At 35.7% G+C, this 27859-nt stretch overlaps 1 protein-coding gene across 1 annotated transcript in view; it reads left to right on the top strand.

Moving 5' to 3' along the window:
- Window positions 1-27859, top strand: part of FAM188A (family with sequence similarity 188, member A) — a 153585-nt gene that overhangs the window by 14058 nt on the left and 111668 nt on the right. The window contains exons 2-8 of the mRNA XM_006872606.1: window positions 6504-6583; window positions 11460-11520; window positions 13706-13879; window positions 17041-17092; window positions 17937-18051; window positions 22905-22978; window positions 24094-24173. Of these exons, the coding sequence (XP_006872668.1) occupies window positions 6504-6583; window positions 11460-11520; window positions 13706-13879; window positions 17041-17092; window positions 17937-18051; window positions 22905-22978; window positions 24094-24173 (636 nt within the window). The remainder of the gene's footprint in view (window positions 1-6503; window positions 6584-11459; window positions 11521-13705; window positions 13880-17040; window positions 17093-17936; window positions 18052-22904; window positions 22979-24093; window positions 24174-27859) is intronic.

The raw sequence follows: 27859 nt of genomic DNA, 5'->3' as shown, positions 1-27859 counted from the left end.
TTGTTCTGACTCAAAGTGACCCTCTTCACAATTGAAGGAAACACTGCCCAGTCCTGTGCTATCCTCACTGCTACTGCCACCATGCCAGTCTATCTCATTTGGGCAGTCGTCCTCTTTTTCTGCTGTCACTCTACCAAGCTTGAAGTCCTCCAGGGACTGGTCCCCCGTGATAACGTGTCTGAAGTACGAAATCTCACCGTCCTGGTTTCTAAGGAACATTCTGGTTCAACTTCTGACAACACAGATCTGTTTGTTCTCTGGCAGTCCACGGTGCTTTTAATATTCTTCTCTAACACCATAATTCAAATGCATCAATTCTTAAATGGTCTTTCTTATTCACTGTCCAGTTTTCACATGTACATAGCTGACTACTAATGTAACTATGGCTTGAGAGGCAAAAAGAATAAGAGACTGGTAGCTTGAGATGGGGGAGGATACTTAGGATATTTAGGTTATTATTTCTTTAATATGTGAAATATGTGTTTAAATGCTGTCTGTCAGAGAGAGCTTGAATGTAAAGAGGAGAGAAGAGGTAGGAGGGAGTGGAATCCTCTGCAGTGGATTATTATAGGTTAGTCCTGGTGTGGTACATTAGGATAAGCACTGGACTGCTGTTCAGCAGTTCAAACCCACTGGCCACTCCTCAGAAACCCTACACAGGGTTGCTATGAGTTGAAACCGACTTAACAGCTCTTAACAACAAGAAGTATCTCAAGAAACCAAATGACCACAGGCCTCAAGTTAATTCCAAGTCATAGTGATCCTATATAGCATTTCCAAGACTGTAAATCATCTTTCTCTGCCAGAGTCATTGGTGGGTTTGAGCCTCTGACCTTATGGTTAACAGCCCTGTGCTTATCCTACAGTGCCACCACAGCTCCTTAGTGTATCAAGAAACACCTGATTTCTTTCCTACCAAGCCTTTGCCATATACATACTCATCAAATTGACTGTCTCAGAATTATCATTTGAATATTGTTCGTCTTCTTTACACTGATAATTGTTTTTATTAGGGTCATCTCTATCTCTGTTTACAGAGATAGATTTTAAGCAACCTCTTCCTTATTCTGGTTCTTAAGAAACTACAATGACAATATGGTCACACTGCTTCTTTATTAAACGACCTTTGCCAGCTGAGTCATGGTCCAGCCCTCCTCAGTTTTGTCTTGTCAATTTCTCCTCCTCTCATTACTAGTGATTTATAAAATTACTCTTAACCATTATTTCCCCTAAATAAAGGTGGATTTTTTTTCCCCTTTTTGAAAAACTGGAATGTCATTCTCCCAACACTGCCTTCCTGAAAAATGCCTCCTACTGAAGACCAATCTCAAAGTCACATCTCTTAAGATTTGACTCAGTCAGAGTAAACCATTGCTTCCTCATGTCCCCAGCATGCCATTCATACTTGTATTACTTCATTCATGTACTCTTTTGTTTTAGTAATGATCTGTTTGTATATCTTCACTTAGACTTTTGACTCCTCAAAGCAGTGACTGTGTCATTCATGCATATTTCCTAGAATGGTTGGGGAAGTATCTGGTTTTCATTAAATGTTTGTTGTTGAATGATTCACTGAATTAGTTAGTAGCAGTCTAGTGCTTATCCTGCAGTGTCACATCAGGACTCCTAGAAAACTCTATAGGAAAGTCCTTCTCTACAAGTCAATATCGACTCCCAGTATAGAACCACACAGCATGCTGGAAGTGGAACCTGTCTTTTTAAAGTGAACACTGAGGTCTAAAGAAGTGGGATGCTTTACCTAAAGTTACATAGATAGTAGCACAATCTCTTGACTTAAGGTGCTCTGTCCCTTCTTTGTCGTGAGATTACTCAGTCCTGGTCGGATAATAGTTAAGTTCAGATAGAACCATATGAGCACAGTCATTGTCTGTGATGCCATTTGATTTTTCAATTCAAAGATTGAAGGGCCTAAAAACTTATATGCTGTATGGAAAGATCCTGAAAATTCTGTTTGAATTCAGTAGATAGATACAGCAAGTCCTTCCCAAGTAAATTACAGATGACCTTCATAGGTATACTTACCGGCAGATTGATTTTCCAGAAAATGTATTGAAACTTTTTGGAGATGTGTGACAATTTGAAAAACTCAGAGATGAACTATGTAGCCTTAAAATACCCAAAATAAGTAAAATAAATACGAAAAAGTTAGGTTATGTCTTGAGTGCATAAGATATATATAGATACTACTGTATTTGGGATAACGCGCTGGACTTCAAAGTCAGTACGAACTTCAAGGTCAGTGGTTCAGGCTCACTAGTCACTCATTGGAAACCCTATACAGGGTCACTATGGGGTTGGAACCGACTCGATGGCACTTAACATCAACGACAACCATAAAATATGTACAGATTTATCGTAAAACTTTTTACTTATCAAAGATTATACTCTTACAGACCATACATAGTGCCATTCCCTATCCAGTGAACTGTAAACAAAGATAAAGATGCAGTATTACATCACAGCTGCTTAAAGTTAACTGTTTGTTGCTGTTAAGTACCTTGGGGTTGGTTCCAACTCATAGTGACTCTGCATAGGGTTTCCAAGGCTGTAAATCTTTACGAGAGCAGGTGGTGTGGTTATGTGCCATGGAGTCAGTTCCGACTCATAGTGACCTTGTACAGGGTTTCTGAGGCTGTAAATCTTTATGGGAGCAGAAAGCCTCATCTTTCTCCCGCTGAACAGCTGGTAGTTTCGAACTGCTGCCTTTGCAGTTTGCAGCACAATTTGTAACCACAATGCTACTACTGTAGTAATTCTACAACCCCCCTATGTTGCTATTGTGATGAGCTTAAGTGTTGCAAGTATCACTTAAAATGTTGTATGACACTAGTCTGCAGTAAATAGCATGTTGTTGTTGTTAGGTGCCATCGAGTCAGTACCGACTAATAGAGACCCTGTGCACAACAGGCCGGGCTGTGAACCGCAAGGTCAGCAGTTCGAAACTACCAGCGGTTCTGTGGGAGAAAGATGAAGCTTTCTGCTCCCATAAAGATTTACAGCCTCGGAAACCCTGTGCAGGGTCGCTTTGAGTTGGAACCGACTCCACGGCACTTAACAATAACAACAACAACAACAACAACAATGCACAACAGAAAGAAACACTGCCTAGCCCAGGGCCAACCTCACAATTGTTGCCACTCTTGAGCCCATTGATGCTGCTACTTTGCCAATCCATCTCCCTGGGGGTCTTCCTCTTTTTCTCTGACTCTCCACATTACCAAACATGATATACTTTTCCAGCAACTGGTCCCGCCTCACAATATGTCTCAAGTATGAGAGATGAAGTTTGGCCATCCTGGCCTCCAAGGAGTACTCTGGTTGTACTTCTTCCAACAGATCTGTTGGTTATTTTGGCAGCCTATGGTACTTTCAATATTCTCCTCCAACACCATAAGTCAAATATGCATTCAATTGTTCTACGGTCTTTTTATTCACTGTCCAGATTTCACATGCATATGAGGTTATTGAAAATACCATGGCTAGTGTCAGGCACACCTTAGTCTTCAAGCTGACATCTTTGCTTTTCAACACTTTAAAAAGTTCTTGTGTGGCAGATTTGCCTAGTGCAGTATGTCGTTTGATTTCTTGACTGCTGCTTCCATGAATGTTGATAGTTGATCCAAGCAGAATGAAGTCCTTAACAACTTCAATCTTTTCTCCGTTGATAAGAACGTTGTTTATTGCTTCAGTGGTAAGAATTTTTGTTTTCTTTACATTGAGATGCAAACCATAACAAAGGCTGTACTCTTTGATCTTCATCAGTAAGTATTTTAAGTCCTCTTCACTTTCAGCAAGCAAGGTTGTATCATCTGCATGTCGCAGGTTGTTAATGAGTCTTCCTCCAATCCTGATGCCATGTTTTTCTTCATATAATCCAGCTTCTCTGATTATTTGCTCAGCATACGGGTTGAATAAGTATGGTGAAAGAATACAACCCTATCGCACACCTTTCTTAATTTAAGTGTTCCAGAATACTCATACTTCGCAAAGTTGTCCATAGCTTGTCATGATCCACACAATCAAAAGCCTTTGTGTAGTTAATAAAACACAGGTAAACATCTTTCTGGTATTCTCTGCTTTCAGCAAAGATCCATCAGATATCAGCAATGATATCTCTCATTTAATGTCCTCTTCTGAATCTGGTTTGAACCTCTAGGAGTTCTCTGTCAATGTATGCATGCAGCCATTTCTGTATTACCTTTAGGAAAATTTTACTCGCACGGGATATCAAAGATATTATCCGATGATTTCTGCATTCTGTGGGGTCACCTCTCTTTGGAATGGGCACAAATATGGATCTCTTAAAATCAGTCAGCCAGATAGTTGTCGTCCACACTTCTTGGCATAGGTGAGTGAGTGCCTCTAGTGCTGCCTCACTTTCTTGAAAGATTTCAATTTTTATTCCATCAATTCCTGGTGCCTTGTTCTTAACCAATTCCTTCAATGCACCTTGGAATTCTATCTCTATAATCATTGGCTCTTGATCATATGCTACCTCTAAAATGGTTGAACATCAGCCATTTCCTTTTGGTATAGTGACTCTATATATTCCTTCCATCTTCTTTTGACGCTTTCTGCATCGTTCAATAATTTTCCAAGAGAATTCTTCAGTAACAAAAGTGGAGGCTTGAATTTTTTCTTCAGTTCCCCCAGCTTGAGAAATGCTGAGTGTGCTCTTCCCTTTTGGTTTTCTGACTCCAGATCTTTGCACATTTTGTTGTAGTATTTGATTTTGTTTTCTCTAACGTCCCTTTGTAATTTTCAGTTCAGCTTTTGTACCTCCTCATTCCTTCCATATGCTTTAGCTTCTCTACACTGGAGAGCAGGTTTCAGTGTCTCTTCTGACATCCATTTTGATCTTTTCTTTCTTGTCTTCTTAATGAGTTTTCCTTTCCTTCTATATGATGTTCTTGATGTCATCCCACAACTCTTCTGATCTTCGGTCTTTAGTGTTTAATATATTGAAATCTGTTCTTTTGATCTCTAAGTTCTGGTGAGATATGTTCAAGGTCATAGTTTGGCTCTCGTGGACTTGTTTTCATTTTCTTCAGCTTCAGTCTGAATTTGCATATGAGTAATTGATGGGCTTTCCCCCTGTCTCTTTCCATAGATGTAGTCTATTTGACTTCTTTGTAACCCATGTGGTGAGGCCCATGTGTATAATCGTCTCTTATGCTGTCTAAAGAAGGTATATGAAATGAACAAGTCATTGGTTTTGCAGTATTCTATCATACAATCTCCAGCATTATTTCTGTCACAAAGGCCATATTTTCCACCTACTGATCCTTCTTCTTTGTTTCCATCCTTTGCATTCCAGTCACCAGTAACGATCAATATATCTTGATTGCATGTTCAATCAATTTCAGATTGAAGAAGTTGGTAGAATTCTTCTGTTTCATCCTCACTGGCTTTAGTAGTTGGTGTGTAAATTTAAATAATAATGGTATTAAGTGGTCCTCCCGGTAGGTGCATGGATATTATTATATCACAGACAGCATTGTACCTCATGAGTAATTTTGGATATGTTCTTTTTGACGATGAATGTAACACCATTCCTCTTCAATTTGTCATTCCCAGTATAGTAAACCATGTGGTTGTCAGATTCAAAATTGCCAAAAGCAGTCCATTTGAACTCACTAATGCCTAAGATATCGATGTTTATGTGTAAATAACATATCACAGCAAAAAGTTCTCACATATTTTTCATAGTGTTTATTGTAACATGTAATTTTTCACTGTGTTTATGTAACATGTAAACATGATGTAAAAATAGTATAACATGGGAGTCTTGGTGTGGCACTGCAGGATAACAGGCTGGACCACAAAGTCAGTTTAAATGCAAGGCTTGTGGTTCAAACCCATCAGCTGCTCTTCGGAAAGCCTATATAGCATTACTATGAGTAGGAACTGAGTAGATGACACTTAACTGCAACAACTGTAATACGGTCAACTGTAAATGGGACCCATACAAAGTGTCACTAGTGATGCTGGAAATACTCAACAAAAAGCAGAGAAAAGTCATGACATTACATTAAAAAGCTAAATTGTTTGCTATATACTGAAAATTGAGGTCTGCTGCTATGGTTGCCCACTATTTCAAGATAAATAAATCCATTGTAAGGAAAGAAAATGAAATCTGTGAATCTGTCATTGTAGCTCTGCCAGCAGGAGCAAAAACTTAGACTCTTTTTTGTGAAATACCTTTTTATCTTGTGTTGAAATGCAGTTTTTATGTGGTTACAGTATTGCTGTAAGAGTGGCACACCTAAAGACTCTTAATACGATTTGAGAAAAAGTGAAGTCATTGTATGACAACTCTTAGCTTTTTTGAAAGGAGGATTCCTTGATCCCCGCTAAAGGTAGAGAATCTAATTCTAACTTACCTACACATATTTTGCTAATGTAGAGCAAAGTACACTAGAATATCTTTAGCCATTATTTGAATGACATTTTTATTCTTTGCTACTTGCTTTTATTTTTAGGGTTTGTGTTTAGTGAATCCGAGGGATCTGCATTAGAACAGTTTGAAGGTGGCCCCTGTGCTGTTATTGCACCTGTTCAGGTAATACAGACTCCTTTACCAACTGCATACAGGAAGTGTTCAAACATTTCATTTTAGTTTTTATTATTATTGTCTGTATTCTAAATAATTATGAGATATGATCAGTTAACACTTAACTTTTATTCATGTAAATTACTATTGACATACACAAAGAACAAAGTCAGAAAATAGGTAAATTGTACAACAGTAGAAATTTATTTTAAAGAAAAGATAATAGTTCCCTAATTTTCAGAAAAGTAGGAATTACGATCATGACATCTTTTCTAGAACAAAGAGCTTATTGAATAATAGCATTTCATACTTTAGATAGGTTTGTCATAGTGTTCTATCTGTTCTGTTGATAAAAATGATTTATGTTAAAAATTGAAGGCAAGTTGCTACTTTCCTGGGCTAACTTTAAATTTTTTTAAAAGTAAGTTGGAAGTATACACTGTTTTAAGCTCTAGTTTTGATCTTTCTAAATAAAATTAGTAGCAATGGATTTCAAAAAAATTCTAAAATAAGTTTTTCTTTGCTGCATAAAAGTTAGAGAATGCGTATTCATTTGATTTTGAGTCTTAATGTGTTATATAGTTTTAATTGTAATGACTCATTACCTATAAACTGTAACTTTATTAAGACCAAGAACTGTATTTTAATGTAATCTGTATGTGTGTGAAAACAGGGTAAGTTCAGAACTATTATAGAAATTGTCTATATTTAATTAAATTAAAATTTTAAATATTTTATTTGAAAATACATATGTAATAAGATATTTATCACTTACTGGGCATAAAGAATGCATTTCTAAACAGTTGCAAAGTAAACCTTATACTTTAAAAGTTTTACATTGTTAAAGTAAAAATGTATTTATCTGAAGGAAAAAAATAATTCCCCTTTTCTGATAGATTCCAAAGCAATAACCTTTATAGTTTATTATTTTATTTCTCTTCATTGTAAAGTTTGTTTTCTTTTATTAGAGCAATAAAAAAAATAGGTTTGACCCTTCCTTCAGAGTGTTAAAGATGAATGAAATTTGACTGTAAATTAGTAGTAAGACCTAGTTGTAGTGAGTATTTTGAGGTAATTTTGGATTGCTAGAAGGATTTGCACCTGAGTTTTGAAGAGTTCTTGTCCTGGCTATATGGAAATTAGGTAATATAAGTGGTGCCCATCTTCATTTGTAATAGTACCAAAGAGTTTTTATTGAAATCTGTGAATGTAGTTTAATGTAAGGTGAAACATGGGAATTTTCTGCTTAATTTTCAGAAATCATAGTTATTTTTGTAAATGGTGTTGCTCTGTAACAAAGGATGATTGTAATAAGTAAAATTCTGACAGCCATCTTTATGTATCTTTAAGGTAGTAATTTAGTTTAGCAACTACATAAATCTTTTCAATCAGAGTAATTTTGTGTTTATTAATATTTCAATTTAAAAGTCAGAAGTTAATCATTAAGTGTAATGAAGAAAATGAGAACATGATGGTATTAACTAGAAAAATAAACGTAATTATGGAAATAAATTATGATACTAGGTCTTACTATGGAGTCCTGCTGTGGCGCTGCGGGCTAACGCACTGGACTGCAAGATCAATTTTAGGCAGTTCAAGCTCACCAGCCGCTCCTCAGAAACCCTATACAGCATGGGTGGGGAACCTTTTCCTGCCAAAATTTATAACATTGTTCGAAGGCCATAAAAATTATCAACTTAAAATTTAACCCTGGTAGCATAGTAGATTATGATCCACTATGAAATGTTATCAGTTCTAATCTACTAGCTGCTCCATGGGAGAAAGATGAGGCTTTTTGCTCCTGTAAAGATTTACAGCCTCAAAAACCCTATGCAGGGTCACTATGAGTCAGAACCTAATATGCACTCCATGATACTTAACAACACTGTGATGGCTTGAACTGCAGTTGCCTTGGCAAGGTCAGTCCAAATGATTTCACAGGACTTATACAGTGCGCCAGCTGGACATTTTCCACCCCTGCTATACAGGGTCCCTGTGAGTTAGAACCGACTCGATGTCACTTAACAACAACAACTATGAGACTAAGACAAGAGTATTACTAAGAAAACTTGCCCTAAACTGTCCGCTGATTGTAGAGATACATTTGAACATGTTTTATTTGAAATAAGCCTGTGCATGTATGAACTGGAATTCTGCTAGCAATACTTCACTTACCCTAGTATATATGTTGTTGTTATTAATTGTTGTTGAGATTGCAAACAAGCTAAAGGTATAGTAATATAATTTAAATATCAAATAACATGCAATAAAATTTGATAGTTATACAGGCAGTTAGTGATTACCAATGACAGTTATGAATTTTGTTGGAAAATAGTAAAAAATAAAACAATCACATACCTATTATGATTCTCACTTGTGATGAAATTACAAACAAGTGTAAAGAAAGTCTGGAAGTAATATATCAAAGCACTAACAGTGGTTGTATCAGTGGTAAAATAATGTGTCCCTACCTCATTTTCCAAAAATTCTTTAACATAGTCCTGCTACTCAGTTTTGGAACAAGCTCTGGTAGCATAGTGGTTGCAATGCTGGCTGGCAACCTCAAGGTTAGCAGTTCACAACCACTAGCTGTCCCGCAGGAGAAAGATGAGGCTTTCTGCTCCCATAAAGATTTACAGCCTCAGAAACCCTATACAGGGTCGCAATGAGTTGAAACCGACTCCAGGGCACACCACTATCACCACTACTCAAGTTTGGGGACTCCTGGTGATCAGCACTGGACTGTGAACCACAAGGTTGGCAGTTCAAACCCACCAGCTGTTCCTCGGAAACCCTATTTGTTATTATTGTTAGGTGTTGTTGAGTTGATTCTGACTCAATAGCCAACATGTATAGGGTTTCCAACAAGATCGCTATGATTCAGAACCTACTCAATGGCACTTAAAACAAAAACTCAGTTTTGGGGACCATTGTGGATCTGTAGAATAAACACTAGACTGCTGATCACAAGGTCTTTGGTTCAAGCCGACCAGCTGTTCCATGGGAGAAAGATGAGACTTTCTGCTTCTGATTAGATTTGCAGCCTCAAAAACACTATATTTAGTTGCTATAAGTCAAAACAGACTTAATAGCACATAACAACAGCAACTCAATTTTATGATTTTTGTTATTTTGGAGAAACATCAGAAGCTCATGATTGTAGCATTTATAGATTTAATTTCTGTTGGAATACTATAGAATATTTCTTAGCAGACTTTGAATTGATTGCTTATTTGTGCCACATACTTTACCAAATGCATTACATATATAACCTCATATGATCCTCACGCCATCCTTTTAAAATTTGTGCTATTATTATTTCTAGGTAGTAAAGTAGTAGAATCAAGACTCAAATTTAGGTCTGTCTAAATCTCCTGGTGTGGCGCTGTGGGTTAATGCGCCAGACTGCAAAGCCATTTGAACTGCAATGTCGCCAGTTCAAGCTCACCAGCTGTTCCTCAGAAACCCCGTACAGGGTCGCTATGGGTCAGAACCGACTCAACGGCACCTAACAACAACAACAAATCTCCTAATGCATCAGACTGTAAAGTCGCTTGAACTGCAATGTCAGTGATTCAAGCTCACCAGCTGCTCCTTGGAAATCCTATACAGAGTCGCTATGGGTTGGAATCCACTCGACGGCACTTAATAACAACAACAAATATCCTAATATATATACTAATGCTTTTGAAATTAAAAACCTATGAGTAACAGTCTCCACAGTTACCTGTTTAACCTGCTTTATAAAGATTCAGATTCACTTGAAGCTCGAGAATTTTGAGCAATTGCATTTCAAGCAATTCAGATAATTAAGATACAGATAGCCCTTGGATTGTACTTTGTGAAGGAAACTGTATATTGAACCCTCTTCTTTCAAATCTTCTATGTGATATAGTTGACTCAAGAGAAGGGCAAAAATCAATTTGTTTCTCTTTTGAATCTAATAGTTTGTGTGTGTGTGCTAAATGCAGAACTCCTTATAATGAAAAGATGACTCTCATAGTGTCATTCTTGTTTTCTAATAGAACAGAGACATTTTCTATTTAGATTTCTTTTCTCCCAAGGAGCTTTGTTGTGTGCTATAGTATAATCACTGGACTGCTGACCACAAGGTCTTAGGTTCAGACCCACCAACTGCTCCTTGAAAACCCTATACAGGGTTACTATGAGTCAGAACTGACTTGGTAGCACTTAACAACAAAAACAGTAACAACAAAGGAATCTAAGAGACTTGTGCACTTGCTCCGGTTTTGTAGGGTCTACATTTTTTAATGAAATAATGTTGTTGTTGTTGTTAAGTGTTGTCAAGTCACTTCTGATCTATAGTGACCCCTATATAGGGTTTCCGAGGAGTAGCTGGTGAGCTTGAACGGCCTTGCAGTTCAAATGGCTTTGCAGTCCTGGCACATTAACCCACAGCACCACACCATAACTCCATTTGTTGTGAAGTGCTGTCAAGTCGCTTCTGACCCATAGCCACCCTGTATAGGGTTTCCGAGGAGCAGCTGGTACGTTTGAACTGCCGACCTTGCAGTTCAAACAGCTTTGCAGCTGGCACATTAACCCACAGCGCCACACCAGGACTCCACAAGTTTCTGTAATTACCAGTTATGTATCTGTTATTTTTAATTAATTATTCTCTTTGCCAGAGAATATTTCTTATAGAAGCAGCAGCATATTATAGATCTAGAATCAAGTTGATAGTAGTATATTCTAAGTAATTAATTCTACACATGTACTTTTGAATGTGAAAGAAAGCAAATTTTAGTAGAACAATTCAGGATATCAGAAAAGTACAAATTAGTTTTTTCCCAATTTGAAATAAATGATATTATGATATGTGCTTATAATGCTTTCTAATAATGATTGCTTTAATTGTGCAAAGGCATTTCTTTTGAAGAAGCTCCTGTTTTCTTCTGAGAAGTCATCTTGGAGGGATTGCTCAGGTATGATAACTGTCTTTAAATTTTTTTTACTCTGTCCTTTAGATGAACTATTTAGCATTCATTGGCAATTTTTTAATTAAAATTGCCCATCTTAAAATGTAAGCTATAAATAGTAAGTATTTGTTTTAGATTTTCTGTAAATTGTTTAAAAATGATTTTTAAACGTTCATGAACATTGACCTCAAAATTTAAAACAAGTGTATCCAAATTAGGCTTTATTAACAAAGAGATAAAAGACTGGATAATATAACCAAGGCAGAGAGTCTTTGGCCTCCCTCTAAAACATGATGCATATCAGTGAATTATTATAAAGGAGTAGCACCGTGATTAAGCATTCAGTTGCCAACTGAAAGATCGGTGGTTCTGACCCACCAACTACTCTCAGGAGAAAGATATGGTGGTATTCTGCTTCTGTAAACATTACAGCTTCAGACACCCCGTAGGCAGTCTACTTTGTCCCATAGAGTTGCCATGAGTCAGAATAAACACAATAGCAATTGCTATTTTGGTGTATTAGATGATAACATACCACATAGAACAGCTACTTATTTTCTTTTTTTGGTCTTATTTAATTATGAGCAAGAACTCAGAATTACCATTGTATTCCTAAACCATTTCGTATAATACCTTATACAATGCAAGTATTACTGCAAATAATTCTGAATTAAATTTCAAGTGCAGTTGTCATGACTTTGGCAACATGATTTGAACAGAGTGATATGATATGTGGGACTGCCTGATAGTAATGAGCATTTGCAGTCCACTGAACTGTTTACAGTCCACTTAGACAATAACATATGACCTCACTATAGTTTCTGAAAGAAGGTAGGATATATTACCACCCCAGGTTTGAATCTAAGGATATTACAAACCATGACTATCTATCTGTTAATGATTTTGAATTTGAGTTAAGCATTACCGTCATGTTTATTTACTACTAAGTAGCTGTAAAGGCAAAGTAAATTTTGGTAGAGAAGAAACTATTTAAGAGCTGCTATCCTGGTGGCGCTGTAGAATAAAGCGGTGGACCGCAAGGACACTTTGAGCTGCAGGGTCCACAGTTCAACCCATCAGCCACTCCTTAGAAACCCTATACAGGGTCACTATGAGTCAGAACTAACTCAAGAGTGCTTATGAACAACCACTGGTTATTAACATGAGCTTTTAAATAAATTGTACTTTCTTGCATAGAAATACTTTAATTTTAAAAACAGCAATGTATTGGCTGACTCCATTGCACTTAACAGCAGCAACAGCAACAGCGTTGCCATAAATGCTAAAGAGGTTATAAAGTGAATGGCACAGTTTCTGCCTTTAAAGAGAGATCTCTATGGTACTGTGAAATACCATATGCAATGTGTACATATTTTGCACTCTTAACATTCAGAAAATTATACTACTTTCTGATTCTGAATGTTAAGAGTGTAAGATATGTACACATAATTTATACTCTTAACATACGTTAAGGGCTGGGTGACTAAGGTTCAGAAACAAGCAGTCTGGCATTTGTGCTGTTTTCTATAAATTGTTACTGCAGTATGACTAGTTTTTGGTGTCCTGCCATGTAACCACTGTAGCCTCTGCTAATGTTATGGATTGTGGTGTTGTATGTGCTGACAGTGTGTTAGCTCATCATTCTTACTCTTGTGAGACAGGAGATCAAACCTGTCTAGTCGGTTCAGACTCATAGTGATGCTGTATAGGTTTTCCAAGCAGCACCTGGTGAGTTTGAACCACTAACCTTGTGTTTCAAAGCAGCCTTGTGGTCTAGTGCTATATCCCACAGCTCCACACCAAGGGGAAATAATCTAAACAGGCATTTGCGTTGTGCTGAGTTTGCAGTAAAGGACACCTAAAGGCTTAAGTGCCACATCTATAGTTTAAGGACTATTCTTTCAGATTATTCCAAGTAGCTTATTCTTTCTCATAATATTTCATTCTATTATTTTTCGGGATTATTTTTGTAATTGATGGGACTGTAACAATAGTTATGCTTTTTAACCCTCAGGCACATTATTGTACTAAAATAATAATTTTAAATCTGTTCTTTATGGGTCTTACCTCCCCTTAAAAATGCTTTCTTTTTCAGTATTAAATTAACACATACTTAATGCTGTTTTCATGACAAGATCCACCCCCCCCCCCCAGAGAAAACCACTGTGACTTGTTCTTTGGTTGTTTTCAGAGGAAGAGCGGAAGGAACACCTTTGTCATACGTTGTGTGATATACTAGAAAGTGCTTGTTGTGACAACTCTGGATCATACTGCTTGGTGTCATGGTTGAAAGGAAAGGCAACTGAGGAAACTGCTAGTATTTCTGCAGGTCCTGCAGAGTCCAGTTGCCAAGTGGAATCTTCTTGTAAGATACATTTTTATTTCATGACATAATTTCTTATGCCTTTGTTTTAATAAAGCTATTAAAATATTTTAAGAGAAAAGATTTTAATTTTCATGTTTTAGCCCAAATCTAATTCATAAGCCTTAGTATTTTTCCTTTCCCTTTCCATTAAACTACAGTTTGTTACATTTGTTCATTTTCAGTTTCTGAAAAACGCAAAAAATAACTACATCTCTTAAAATAAACTTTAAAATTTTAATTTTAGTTGAAATTCTTGTCAAGTTCTTCTTGATGACAGTCTTTTGAATTTTAGAACCCTCTTCCAAAAAAGTTTAAAGAACAAATTTCTATATACTTTAGTTTTTCCTTGATATTTGGGGAAAGAATGATATATATTTTTTGTCATCAGAAAATTTCTAAACTGTAGCTTCTTTCTCTTTCAAAAATGTAGACATTTTTCTTTATTGCGTACTCTTGATTAAGACTTCTTATCCGCCCGCCCCTCCCCCCACCCCAGCCCCAATTGCTACTTTACATGAGGTGGCTTCAGAAGATTTGTGGCAAAATGGATTAAAAGATAATGGAAATTTTCCCTGAAGTTTTTGAAGTCCACTTGGATAGATTATATTAAGATAATTTTAATAATGAATTGCCTTTATTTAACTTTTACTTTGAAGAATATTCTGTTTATAATAAACAGTTGCTATTCTAATGACTTCTGGTGTGGCGCTGTAGGGTCACTGGACTTCGAACCACGGTTTGGTGGGTCAAACCCACCAACTGTTCCTCAAAAACCCTGTAAACAGGGTCGCTATGAGTCAGAAACTACTCAAAGGCACTTAACAACAACAACAACAATTATGATTTTTCATAAAGCATTATATATTCTGAGGTCTTTAGCCTTTGAAAATTCTTGCCCTAAAATCTGTTAGACTGAAATAGTGAGATGGAGATATTTGGTGGTTCATAATCTAGATAAAAACATTGTTCTTCTATTTTTATTTTTAAAGAATTATCTTGCTAGTAGATGATTTTTATTAATTCATAGTTCCAACTGTTTATATTGCATAAGTGACTTGTTCCATCTATAATTCATTCTATTAACTATAGTCTCTAAAGGAATTGTCTCCTAAAAAGTAGAGTTTGACTGTTTGTGCTATCCACCTTGAATTTCTGTATAGGATTTATCGATGAGGCACACATTTGTCCCAGGGTTGAAATGTCTCAGTAATGTTAGTGTCTTCTCTGCCCTCTCTTTGCAGTTTATGTGCTTTAAGCTTGCCAAATTCTAATTGCAATACACTTGCAAAGAATGCTTTTTAAAATTAAACAATTGGGCCCAGTTTTCTTTTCAGCCTTTCAACCATAGTCTTTCCAAAAAAACTAACGTATTTTTAGAGTTGATAATAACAGTTGAAGAAAATAAGTGGAAAATGTTCATAAGGTTATAGTCATAAAAATCATCAAGATTAGCTTAAAATTATTTTCCAGGTTTTACTGATTTGCATGTAAACACATAGTTAGTAGTTTAATTTATGATGTTAAATTTTTGAGAAACAAAGGATATGCTTAAAGCAAGTCTGTATAATATTTAACACTGTGTAAATTTGAAAAGTTTTATTAACTGAAAATTTGAGAATTTAGATATTTAAAAATGAACTGAACATATATTAGAATTGTTATTCCCTATAACAATCTATTCTGTTTGTTCTTTCCTTTATTCCCATGTTATTTTTCTTGTGTTTTACATTTTTCTACCATCCCTGCCTGCTAAGCTTTTTATTTTGCCTGCCTCTTTTCTCTAAATTCTCTAAATTTATGTCTACTTTCATAATGTGTACCCCAGTGAAATATTGGGATAGTCAAAGACAACAGAACAGTTAGTGCAATTTGAAAAAGATTAGGTAGAATTTTAATTTTTTCCTAGAGTCTAAAATGTGAAGTATTTCACTTTTATTAATATTACATGCTGTTAAATCATTAATTTCATTAGCTTTTGTTGTGTGTATAGTTTTGGCTTGTGGTAGTACGCCTTTGTTTGCAGTAGTAAATACTCAGGTTCAAATTCAGTTTGTTTCCTACATAATTAAAATGATTATTTACATTAACCCATTTGGATTCTTAAAGATTTAAAAAAATATTTTGAAACTTAACGCTAGATTTTGAAATAGTAGCATAATGTGACATTTTAAATTGTGAATGATAAATTTAATTTTAATTCATAAATTTAATTTTGAGTTAAGGACCTCCCTAACTCTCGTGATAATTTATATTTCAGAGTATTAATATTTGTCTTAGAAATTATACATAAAATTCATTTGATAAATTAGAATAGGCTTTTTGATTCATGTGTGATGTCTTTAGAGACTTTGCCTGCAGGGAACCGCTACCTATTTGCATTCAAACCTCAGCTCTGCTGTTTATTGCTGTGTGCTCTTGCTAGGATACTTTTCTGTGCCAGGGGTTCCTGTTCTGTAACATGGGCAAAATAAGATTGTATGAGGATTAAATGAGGTAAGACCTGTAGAGCATTTCCTGGCACTTAGTAAAGTGCTTAATAAGCAGTATTTTTAAGTAAAATGCTTTCTTTTATCTGTTTTTTAAGTCTGTAGTTGTACTGTATTATTGAACATAATCTAAATGTTGCTGATGACTTCTCAATAGTTAAATGACTAACTGAGGAAACAAACTTAAAACAGTCATTGAACCTGTGTACTTTCAAAATGCTATTCCTTCTTATATACATTTGTTTAATAATTATCAAGCTTAAAGATTTAATAGTATAAATTAGGAAGATTATCTATGATGGTTTCCCATTTATTTATAAATTGAAAAATTGATTCAAAGTACAGAATGTAATACAATCGTGTAAACACTATGATTGTCAGTAATTCCTCATATTCTGCAAACTATCCTAGTATAATTGAATTTAAAGCAGGTTCATTATTACTTTATTGCCCTTCTACAGTCTCAGTTTTATATTCATTTTAGTTATAATCATAGTAACTAAGATATTCAATGTAAATTCTTATTATAGTCAAGTAGAAAATAAACTGAGAATTTTAAGGGATTAAGGAAATAGGGACAGATTTTTATTGCTTGAAAGTATTTACAGCCTGCTGTGTGTATCTTGTGTCATTTATTTGCCATGTGTAGTGCTGAAAAGTGTCTTTTATGTATAGCTGCCTTGGCTGTCGAAGAGCTTGGCTTTGAGCGATTTCATGCATTAATTCAGTAAGTAACATTGGAACATTTAAAATACTTTCCCTGTGGAAACATTGCCATTTTAAGTTTGCTCATAATGTGGAAAGATATATATCTATATATATATATATATATAATACTACACTGCTTAAATATAAATTTAAAATTCACTGATACAGGATTAATTAGTTTTTAAATTAAACAATAGCAGATTGTAAATTTATACTTAAGTATTCAGATTCCTAAATTAGCTATTAAAATATGACTTTTTAAACAAATTTAAAGCATTTTTTTATAATTATCATGAAAATATCTTTTAGCATAATTTTCTTTGTCTAGAGTGAACATAAAGAATTCTAGTGGGATAAATATTAGAATTATTCTTTATTTGCCAGAATACGCTTTCTATACTTTTCATTAAAATTGTTCATATTTTCATTAGAATATAGGTGACGTTTGGTTTAGAATTTAAATTAATTGATTCTAAAAGAAATAGATACCTTATCTTTGACATTCAGATATTTGTTAGATAAATTCTAGCCTTTTTAAAAAAAACATTTTCTTTAATTTTAAACATCTCATGAAAAGGATCGCTCTATTCTCTAACTACATTGAAGTTACAATATCGGACGATTTACATAAAAGGTAAAGAGGTCCCCTGCCAAGTGGACATTTATATTAATAGTATATTAATGATAGTGACAGTTACCAGCATTAGTTTCTAATGACTAAACTTGTATTCGAAAATTTGAAACACAAAAATCTCATGTTTGTATGTATGTATTTCAATATATAAGACCATTTAAAATTTCCCTATCTATAAATGTAGTCAATCATATCATGAAACTAATACTTAATTCTTTTTTTCCCCTAGCAAGAGATCATTCAGAAATTTATCAGAATTAAAAGATGCTGTCTTGGACCAGTATTCAATGTGGGGAAACAAATTTGGAGTATTGCTTTTTCTATATTCTGTATTACTGACAAAGGTTTGTTTAAGAAGATAATTCTGACATTTATTACTTCGAGTTTAATATTATTTATTTCTGATGGGTTGAGTAATTAATTCCTAAAGATATTTCTAAATATCAAAATATCTGTCTTGTTCATACATACAGGTCAGCTACTCTCTTGTCATAACTCACTCATTACTTGGTGGTGGTGGTGGTTATATGCCGTGGAGTCGGTTCTGACTCATAGTGACTCCGTTCTTAACCACTTTCAAACTTTCTTTTAAATCCCTGCTTTTATGGACTCCAGAGGTTATCAGTAATGTTCTAATTATGGATTGGAGTCAGGTCTGAATTTTTTCTTTGATCTTAACAATGTCTGGCACTTGACTATTTTATCCTTTCTAGAAGCTCTTTTGACCTTGGAATACCCATACTTTGCAATGTTTTCCATTTTGTCCTTTAGAGCCCGTGAATCATTTCTACTTTTCTTCCTGTATCACTCTTTGAAATTATATCCTTCTAACTCCTCAGTGATAGTATCTCTTGTTCATATACTCATTTTTACTGTGTCATAACCTGCTTTGTATTATTTACTAGGAAACTAAGTGCTAGATCTCATACTGCTCTGTATCCCAGTGCAATATTTAAGGTACTCATTAAGGCTTTTTATTGATTAATCATCCACGTAATATTTAGAAATAACATATACTCTGATAGAACCAAATAATCAAAGTTAGGTGGCTAGCGTAATAGCATGTTGCCTTTGCCTTTTTGGAGTTAAACTAAACTGCCGAGGGCTTCTTGTACTTAGCCAGTATCGACACCTTTGGTGACCCAACCAAATGTGAAAGTCATCAAATGGTATCATTAATGTCACATGCAAATAAAATGTTGCTGAAGATAATTAAAAAAACAGTTACAACAGTACATTGGCAGGGAACTGCCAGACATTCAAGTTGAATTCATAAGACAATGTAGAACTAGGGATAGCATTGCTGACATTAAGTGGGTCTTGGATAAAAGCAGAAAAATTATCAGAAAATGTTTACTTTTGATTATGCAGAAACATTATATTGTGTGGATCATAATAAAGGATAACATTGTGAAGATTGGCAATTCCAGAACACTTAATTGTGCTCATGAGGAACATGTACCTAGAGAGACAGTTTTGAGCAGAACAGGGGAGTGAATGGTTTAAAATCAGAAAAGGTATCTTTTCACCAAATTTATTTAATCTGTATGCTGAGCAAATAATTCAAGAAGCTGGATAACATGAAGAATAATGTCACATCTAGATTAGAAAATTTATTAACAACCTGCAGTATGCAGATGATTCAATCTTGCTTGCTGGAAGCAAAATGGACTGGACTAAAAACACTTGATGAAGATTAAAGACTACAATCTTAGGTATGTATTGTGACTCAATATAAAGAAAATACAAATCTTCATAATTGGACCAATAAATAATGATAAATGAAGAAAGATTGCTGAGACTTCGTTTTGCTTAGATCTACAATCAGTACTCATAAAAGCAGTAGAAATCAAATGACACATTGTATTAGGCAAATCTGCATAAGACTTCTTTGAAATGTTTAAGAGCAAAGATGTCACTTTTATGACTTTGGTGTTCCTGATCCTAACCCATGCTATTTTGTGTTGCCTCATATGAATGTGAAAGTTGGACACTGAATAAGGACCATAAAAGAATCAGTACATTTGAATTCTGGTGTTGGAGAAGAATACTGAAAGTACAATGGATTGACAGAAAAACAAACAAATTTACCTTGGAAGTACAACCAGAATATTTCTTAGAATTGAGAAACTAAGAGGCAAGACTCTGTCTCTCATATTTTGGACAAGTTGTTGGGAGGGGACCAGACCCTGGAGAAGGACATCATGGTTGGGTAAGTGGAAGGTCAGGAAAAGGAAATGGACTGACACAGTGACAGCAGCAATGGGCCCAAACATAATAACAATTGTGAGGATGGCACAGGACTGGGCAGTATTTTGTTCTGTAGTGCATAGGGTCACTATGAGGAGAACCAACTAGTTGGCAGCTAACAGTAAGATCTTTGGGAGTTGGGTGCTCTTTCTAGAGATTAGTTTTCTAGAAACAAGGAGCTTCCTGCCCCTTAAATTTACATTTTATTTTGTTAGTACACATTTGAATTAAGAGCCTCGGTGGCACAGTAAGTAGTTAATCTCTTGACTGCTAACTGAAAGTTTGGCAGTTTGAACCCACCACTCACTTTGCTGGAGTCTGCTTCCTTAAGACTACAGAAACCCATAAGGTAATTCTACTCTGTCCTTTAGGGTCACTGTATATCATAGTCAAGTTGATTAGCCAATATTTGAGACAACGCATTTAGAAGCAAGCCCAGTACAGGCAGTCCCTGAATTATGAACATCTGACTTAACAACTTGTACTTGCCCTTTGTTGTTATTAGGTGCCCTAGAATCAGTTCCAACTCTTAGCGAACCTATGCAGGTCAGAATGTAACATTGCTTGATCCTGATGTTGCATTCTTTTTCATATAGCTCAGCTTCTTGAGTTATTTGCTCAGCATCGGACTGAATAAGTATGGTTAAAGGACACAACTCTGACAAACGCCTTTCCTGATACTATATTAAACCATTCAATATCCCCTTGTTTTGTTCAAATGATTGCCTCTGTACAGGTTCTGCTTGTACTTACTGTGTTTGAATTCCTATTCTTTGCAGTGTTATTCATAGTTTGTTAGGACCTGCACAGTCAAATGCTTTTGTGTAGTCAGTAAAGCATACATAAACATCTTTCTGGTACTCTGCTTTCAACTAAAATTCATCTGATACCAGCAGTGATATCTCTTAGTCCACATCCTTTTCTAAATTTGATTAGTTGACTTTCTGTCTGTCAGCCATTTTTGAGGTGTCTTCAGCAAAATTTTGCTTAATTGTGGTATTAATGATATTGCTCAATAATTTCTGCATTTTGTTGGATCACCTTTTTTGGGGAACGAGCATAAATATGGATCTCTTTCATATTTATGCCAGATAGCTGTCTTCCAAACGCTGCATCAGTTTGTTTAAATTAAAAAAAAAAAATTAGATGGTATTCTGTCCATTCCTGGAGCCTTGGTCTTTTAGCCAGTGCCTTCAGTTCAGCTTGGCACTTCTTCCTTCAGTACCATCAGTTCGTGATCATATACTGCCTACAGAAATTGTTGAATGTTGACCAATTCTTTTTGGTACAGTGACTCTGTGTTCTTTCTGTCTTTCTTTAATGCTTCCTGCATCATTCAGTATTTTGCCCATAGAATCCTTTAGTATTGCAACCTGAGATTTTTATTTCAGTTCCTTCAGCTTGAGAAATGTTGAGCGTGTTGATCTTTGCATATTTCCTTATAATACATAACTTTGTTTTTTGAACTATCTTTAATATGTTTTATTCAGCTCTTTAATTTGATTATTTCTTCCATTCACTTTACTTTCTGTACACTCAAGAGCAAGTTTTAGAGTGTCTTTTGACATCCACTTTGGTTTTTTCTTCTTTTCCTGTATTTTTAATAACCTTTTGCTTTTTTCATGTAACATGTCTTATAAAGTTCTGTAAATTTGCCCTCACTTTGAAATGATTGACCTAACCCCTACTCTCAACAAATTTTTTATCACAATCACCTTCAGTTGTTGCATGTGCAGCTTTTAAACCATTGAAAAGGTTGAGACTTTTCTTGTATTAAAGTAAGATGAATTTAATGAGAAACATATGCACCTCTTCCAATTTACCTACAAATTCAACTTGAAGACACAGATACGGATTTCATTCATAATCCAGGGAGTGCTTATTTTTTTGTGTATATGTTTAATTCAAAGTAGTTTTTAAAGGACCTATGAAATTACATCAGAGGGTTGTAATTTGTTAAATGTCTATTAGATTTGATTCAATGTTGCCTAATGTTTAATGAATATTAATTTATGGATTAAATCATTTTCTTCTCTGCCTTTTTGAATTTTAAGCATTATTTCTCTTCTCCTTTAATCAAAACAACCCATCATTCAAATTAGTGTTCTTTATACATATTCCATGAAAAACAGTGGAATTCCTTACCATTGCCTTCTGAAATGCACTCCATTTCACACTTTGTGTAAAATTATATAAAAAGTTTACCATGATTGAATATTTTATTTAAAGATTCCATAGAAGAATCTTGATTAAAGGGGAAAATCTAGAGCAGGATTTAAAATTATAATGGATTTCAGATTTTTTGATTCTAAGGGTGCTGGATCAACCCCTGAAACTATTGTCCTGAGATAATCTTTAAAACTTAAACCAAAAATATACCAAACAATAGTTTAGTATAACTAATATTTTTTAAAAGTCTATTTTGGTCACTTGCTCCTTTAAGGAGCTCTGGTAGCGTAGTGGTTACGAATCGAGCTGTGAACCTTAAGGTCAGCAGTTTGAAACAACCAGCTGTTCCGTGGGAGAAAGATGAGACTTTCTGCACCTGTAAAGATTTACAGCCTCTGAAACCCTGTATAGGGTCGCGGTGAGTCGGTTCTGACTCCACGGCACATAACCACCACCACCACCATGCTCCTTTAAGAACTTTTTAAGGTATCAAAGTGACAATAGCAACTCTAAAGATTAGGTAGGAACCTTAAAGGGCAATGTATTTATGTTAATGAGGAAGAAATAACTCTGAAAGGGTGAGAGCAGTTATAAAACTGAAAGACCATAATTGTTACCACTGAATTATACTTGTAGAAATGGTTACGTTGATGTCTGTTTTGTTGAATATATTCTCAATAACAAAAATAAAAAATTTGAAACAACCATCATTTTTTTAAATGACCATCATTTTTCATTTTTGTTTTAAAATATGCCAATAAACTTATGTTTTCTTTAGGGTATTGAAAACATAAAAAATGAAATTGAAGATGCAAGTGAACCTTTGATAGATCCTGTATACGGACATGGAAGGTAATTAGCTAAAATCTCTTACCTCCTTGTAGACTTCAGTTTGTAGAAAACTTAAGAGAAAACATGACTAATTTTGCCTCTCAGCAGTGTTGACAGAGTGAAGTCTGGATTTGAGCAGTCCTATGCTTTATACGGAGTCCTGGTGTGACACTGTGGGTTAATGCGCCAGACTAGAAAGCTGTTTGAACTGCAGGGTCGCTGGTTCACGCTCACCAGCTGCTCCTTGAAAACCCTATACAAGGTCGCTGTAGGTCGGAACCGACTCGATAACACTTAAAATCTCATCATCATGCTTTATGCATCACTTGCTTTGCATATGAAATGCTGATTTCCACATTAGAGTTATATATTAGTTGATTTATCATGGCAAATGTTTTGTTTTAAGTCACAGTTATTTTTAAGTGCTGTCTAGTCGATTCCAACTCATAGTGACTGGTGGGCTTGAACTGCCAACCTTTTGGTTAAAACAGACCGTGTGGTCTCGTGCTTATCTTATAATATATAGGGGGCGTATTTTAACATCCTCCTTTATGTTCTATTTATTAGTTTTTTCAGTAAATGAAATTTACTCATTTTTGACTTAGAAATAAGGAAATTCTTTTTCCATTTTAAAATGCTTTTCTGTTTGGAAAAAAAAAAGAATGTCCTTGTTTTCTTCCCTCTCCAGCTTTTTATAGCTGTTTCTACAAAAATCAATAAAGCAGTGAGAGTGAACCTACTCTAATACAGGAATCCTTAGATATTAAATTTCACATCTTCCATCAAATATAAAATATTGAAGTAATTGTACAAGTGCTTTGAAGGACAGTTAATAAAAAACATTAAATTATCACTGTAATTTTGGTTTTCTTTTGTCCATTTAGATTTGATATTTTGTATAAAGGTGTTAAATTTTATATGAATATATAGGTAACCATTTTATTTAGTGATGAATTTAGCAAGACTGTGTTCAGTTGAGTATTATATAAAAGGAAAGTTGTAAGATTCCCCCTAATCCTTTTTCTTAAACATAATTTAATGTAAAACGTCATTGTTTTGTACTCTATCATAGAAATCATTTAATTTGAGAATTAGTTATATTCACATGTTAATTGCTTTAAAATTTTTATTAATAGCCAAAGTTTAATTAATCTCCTGTTGACTGGACACGCTGTTTCTAATGTATGGGATGGTGATAGAGAATGCTCAGGAATGAGTGAGTATATTTTTTTGTGTGTGTTTATCTCATTTATGATTACTGTGATAGGAATACAGTCGATTATTATTATTTAATGGCTCTGCTGTAAGTTATAAGTTAAGTGCCTGCTAACAGAAGAGTCCTTTGCAGTTTTCAAGGTACTCTAACATCATTGTTGTTAAATGCCATAGAGTTAGTTGATTCTTACAATAATTTTTATTGGGTTTTACGAAAGTCAGAGAAATAGTTCTGATGAATCCCAAATGTATGATGTTGTTCAAGTTAACTTCTGGCACCTTTAGATTTTTAATATAAAATTGGGATTACATGGCCAAACTATTTAGAAAAAGTAGTAAATAAACAACAACAAAACCCAAGTCCTCTATAGTCAAGTCAATTCTGTGATCCTATAGGACAAAGTAGAACTGCTCCATAGGGTTTCCAAGGTTGTGAATATTTATGGAAGCAGATTGCTACATCTTTACCCTGTATAGGGATTTCAAGGAGCAGCTAGTGAGCTTGAACCACCAACCTTGCAGCTCAAACGTCTTTGCAGTCTGGCACATTAACCCACAGCGCCATACCAGGACTCAGATAGCTGCCTCTTTCTCCTACAGAGCAGCTGGTAGGTTTGAACCACTAGCTTTGTGGTTAGCAGCCCAGTTCTTAAGCCACAGTATCACCTGGACTCCTTTTACTATTTTTTAAATAAACAATATTATTGTGGTAACATGTATACAATATTTGCCACTTTAACAATTTTTACATATATAGTTCAGTAACATTAATTACAGTAACCATGTTGTGTACTCATCAACAGTTGTTGTTGTTGTTGTTGTTAAGTGCCGTCGAGTCGATTCCGACCCATAGCGACCCTGTACAGGGTTTCCGAGGGTGTAAATCTTTACGGGCCATTTTCAAATACATTTCCATATCCCTAAGCAATACTTAGAGTCCTGTTGTAGTGCTGTGGGTTAATGCGCTGGACTGAAAAGTCACTTTGAACCACAGATTGGCAGTTCAAGCTCACCAGTCACTGCTTGGAAACCCTATTCAGGGTCTCTATGGATTGGAAACGACTTGACAGCACTTAAAATCAGCAACAGCAAGCAGTACTTACTGATGAAGATCAAAGACCACAGCCGTCAGTATTGGTTGCACTTTATCCTCAGCACTGGCCCAATAAATAACATCAAGACAAAAAAAGAAAAGATTGAAGCTGTCAAAGACTTCAGTTTGCTCAAATCAACCATCAGCACTCATGGAAGCAGCATTCAAGATGTCAAACAATGTATTACATTAAGCAAATCTGCTGCATAAGACCTCTTTAAAGTGTCTAAGAGCAAAGATGTCAGTTTGAGAACTAAGGTGTGCCTGACTCAAGCCGTGGTATTTTCAGTAACCTCATATGCATGCGAAAGTTGTACAGTGAATAAGGAAGACTAAAAGAATTGATGCTTTTGAGCTGTGGTCTTGGAGGAGAATATTAAAAGTAGCATGGATTGCCAAATCACAAACATGTCTGTTTTGAAGGAAGTACAGTCAGAATGCTCCTTGGAAGCCAGGATGGCCAGACTTCATCTCTCATACCTCAGACATATTTTCAGGAGGGACTAGACCCTGGAGAAAGGGTATCATGTTTAGCAAAGTGAAGAATAGGAGAAAAAGAGGAACACCCCCAAGGAGATGGATTGGCACGTTGGCAACAACAGTGAACTCAGTCGTAGCAATGATTGTGAGGCTGGTGCAGAACCAGGCCTGTTTCATTCTGTTTTGCATAGAGTCACTATGAGTCAGTAATGACTTGATGACACCTAACAGCAACAACAAACAATGACTTACATGCTTATCTGTAAGCAGTGACTTGGAGTCCTGGTGTGGCACTGTGTGATAAAGCATTGGACCACAAGGCCAGTTTGAACCACAAGGTCTGCGCTTTAAACGCAACAACTGCTCCTTGGAAAATCCATACAGAGTCGCTATGAGTCAGAACCAACTCCATGGCAATTAACAACAACAAGCAGCTACATATATGTTTACCTTTTTTTTAAATTGTGAATTGAGTGATTGTTCACATGGGAGGACATCAGTTTTGAACTCAACCTATTGTATTTTGTTTCTTTGCAATGATTACAATCCCCACCATGCATCATTGGTTAACAGTATTAACTTCTATTCCCTCTGGGTTTTTTTGTTGTTGTTAGTTGATGTTCACAAAAACACAGGAGTATATAATCATTAAAACAACCAAAGGGCAAATTCTGCAACCCAGCTTCCAGTCGCCAGCACACAGCCTTTCTCTTTCCATGAGTCTGGATCCTCAGATGCTGAACTTCTGCATGTCCTCATCTCTGCTTCCATCTCATGTCCCTGCTTCTCTGGTTAGGGTCCCACATTCTGCTCATGCTCCTCTCTCCTGATGGTCATAGGATCTACTGTTCCTGGATTGTAAGACTTACTACTCCCGTTTTGTTATACAACTTCTACCTTTACAGTTGTGACAATTGCAGTTAGTCATGATAACAATTACTGTTGAATCAAAAGATTCCTGTTCCCATCTCCTTTCACCAGACCCATCTAGACAAGATGAAAACTTATCTACCTTCCCCCATATAGTCTGAAACTGAACTCCCTCTTGAAAACTCGTAAGCTAGCCACTTCTTGCCATGTGTTGTGGGCTTATGTGCAGGACTACAAGGTCAGTGGTTCAAGCTTACCAGCTGCTCCTCAGAAACCGTATACAGGTTTGCTCTGGGTCAGAACCAACTTGACGACACTTAACAACAGCAGCAACAAAAACAAGGTAGCGAATGTCTAAGTTCCCCATCCCTATGAGCCTTGTGGAACAAGAGGAGATAGGTTTGATCCTTGATGAGATGACTCCTTTCTCTTGGTTGGTATTTTGAGCAACTACATCCATAAGTATAGGTTAAGTTCATCAAATTGTAATAATTTACATTTGGTTCCTTTATCAAATTTATTTATCTTCCTCTAGTCGAGTTCTGATCCTCAAGCCATTGAAGCTAGGTCAAATGGGTACTATTTGCAGGTTTGGGTATTCTTGTGCAACTTCCCCCACTTCATATCAGCTGGATGCTTCATTCTCAGCTCTAGCCCTGTGTGGCTAGGTCATTGTCCATGGGCTCAGGAGTTCCCAAGTGTCCCTAAACTTTGGTCCAACCAGTGCTTCCTCTTAACTCTGTCATCTCAAGGTCAACAGGAGTCCATGGAATATGGTCAAACTCAGCTCATGTCTCCATTACTGCCTTTCCCCACTTCTACTCACATCTAGACCAACATGTATGCCAGCGAGCTTACAGGACTGTTCGTGTGTTCCCTTTTTGTATCAGTCTTGCAGCGGAGTTTGCCCTGAAAAGGACTTGATTGCTTGACTTGATGGTTCCTCAATGAATAGCTTGCTTTTTCCTGTAATAGCCAAACAGACTGCTGTTTCTGTTTTGTTTTTGTTTTTTCCTACGGATCTTTCTTTCAAGAAGCATCTTCTATTGCTCTAACTGCTTTCGGCTGGTCTGCATGTCCTTTGAAGTGGGAGTGTCCTATCTCATAAGGTTCTGGATGGGGCTCAGGGTTCCACCTCAAGTCCTATACGCTACAAGTCCTATACACCAGAAGCCTATTTCACTGAGCAAGTTCTAGAACCTTTTTTTAGGTATTCCAGTCAGTTATAGGCTGAAGACGGGCTA

The sequence above is a fragment of the Chrysochloris asiatica genome, unplaced genomic scaffold, assembly GCF_000296735.1.
Source record: "Chrysochloris asiatica unplaced genomic scaffold, ChrAsi1.0 scaffold00206, whole genome shotgun sequence".
Lineage (NCBI taxonomy): Eukaryota > Metazoa > Chordata > Mammalia > Afrosoricida > Chrysochloridae > Chrysochloris > Chrysochloris asiatica.
This window is presented reverse-complemented; position numbering and strand designations above follow the sequence as displayed.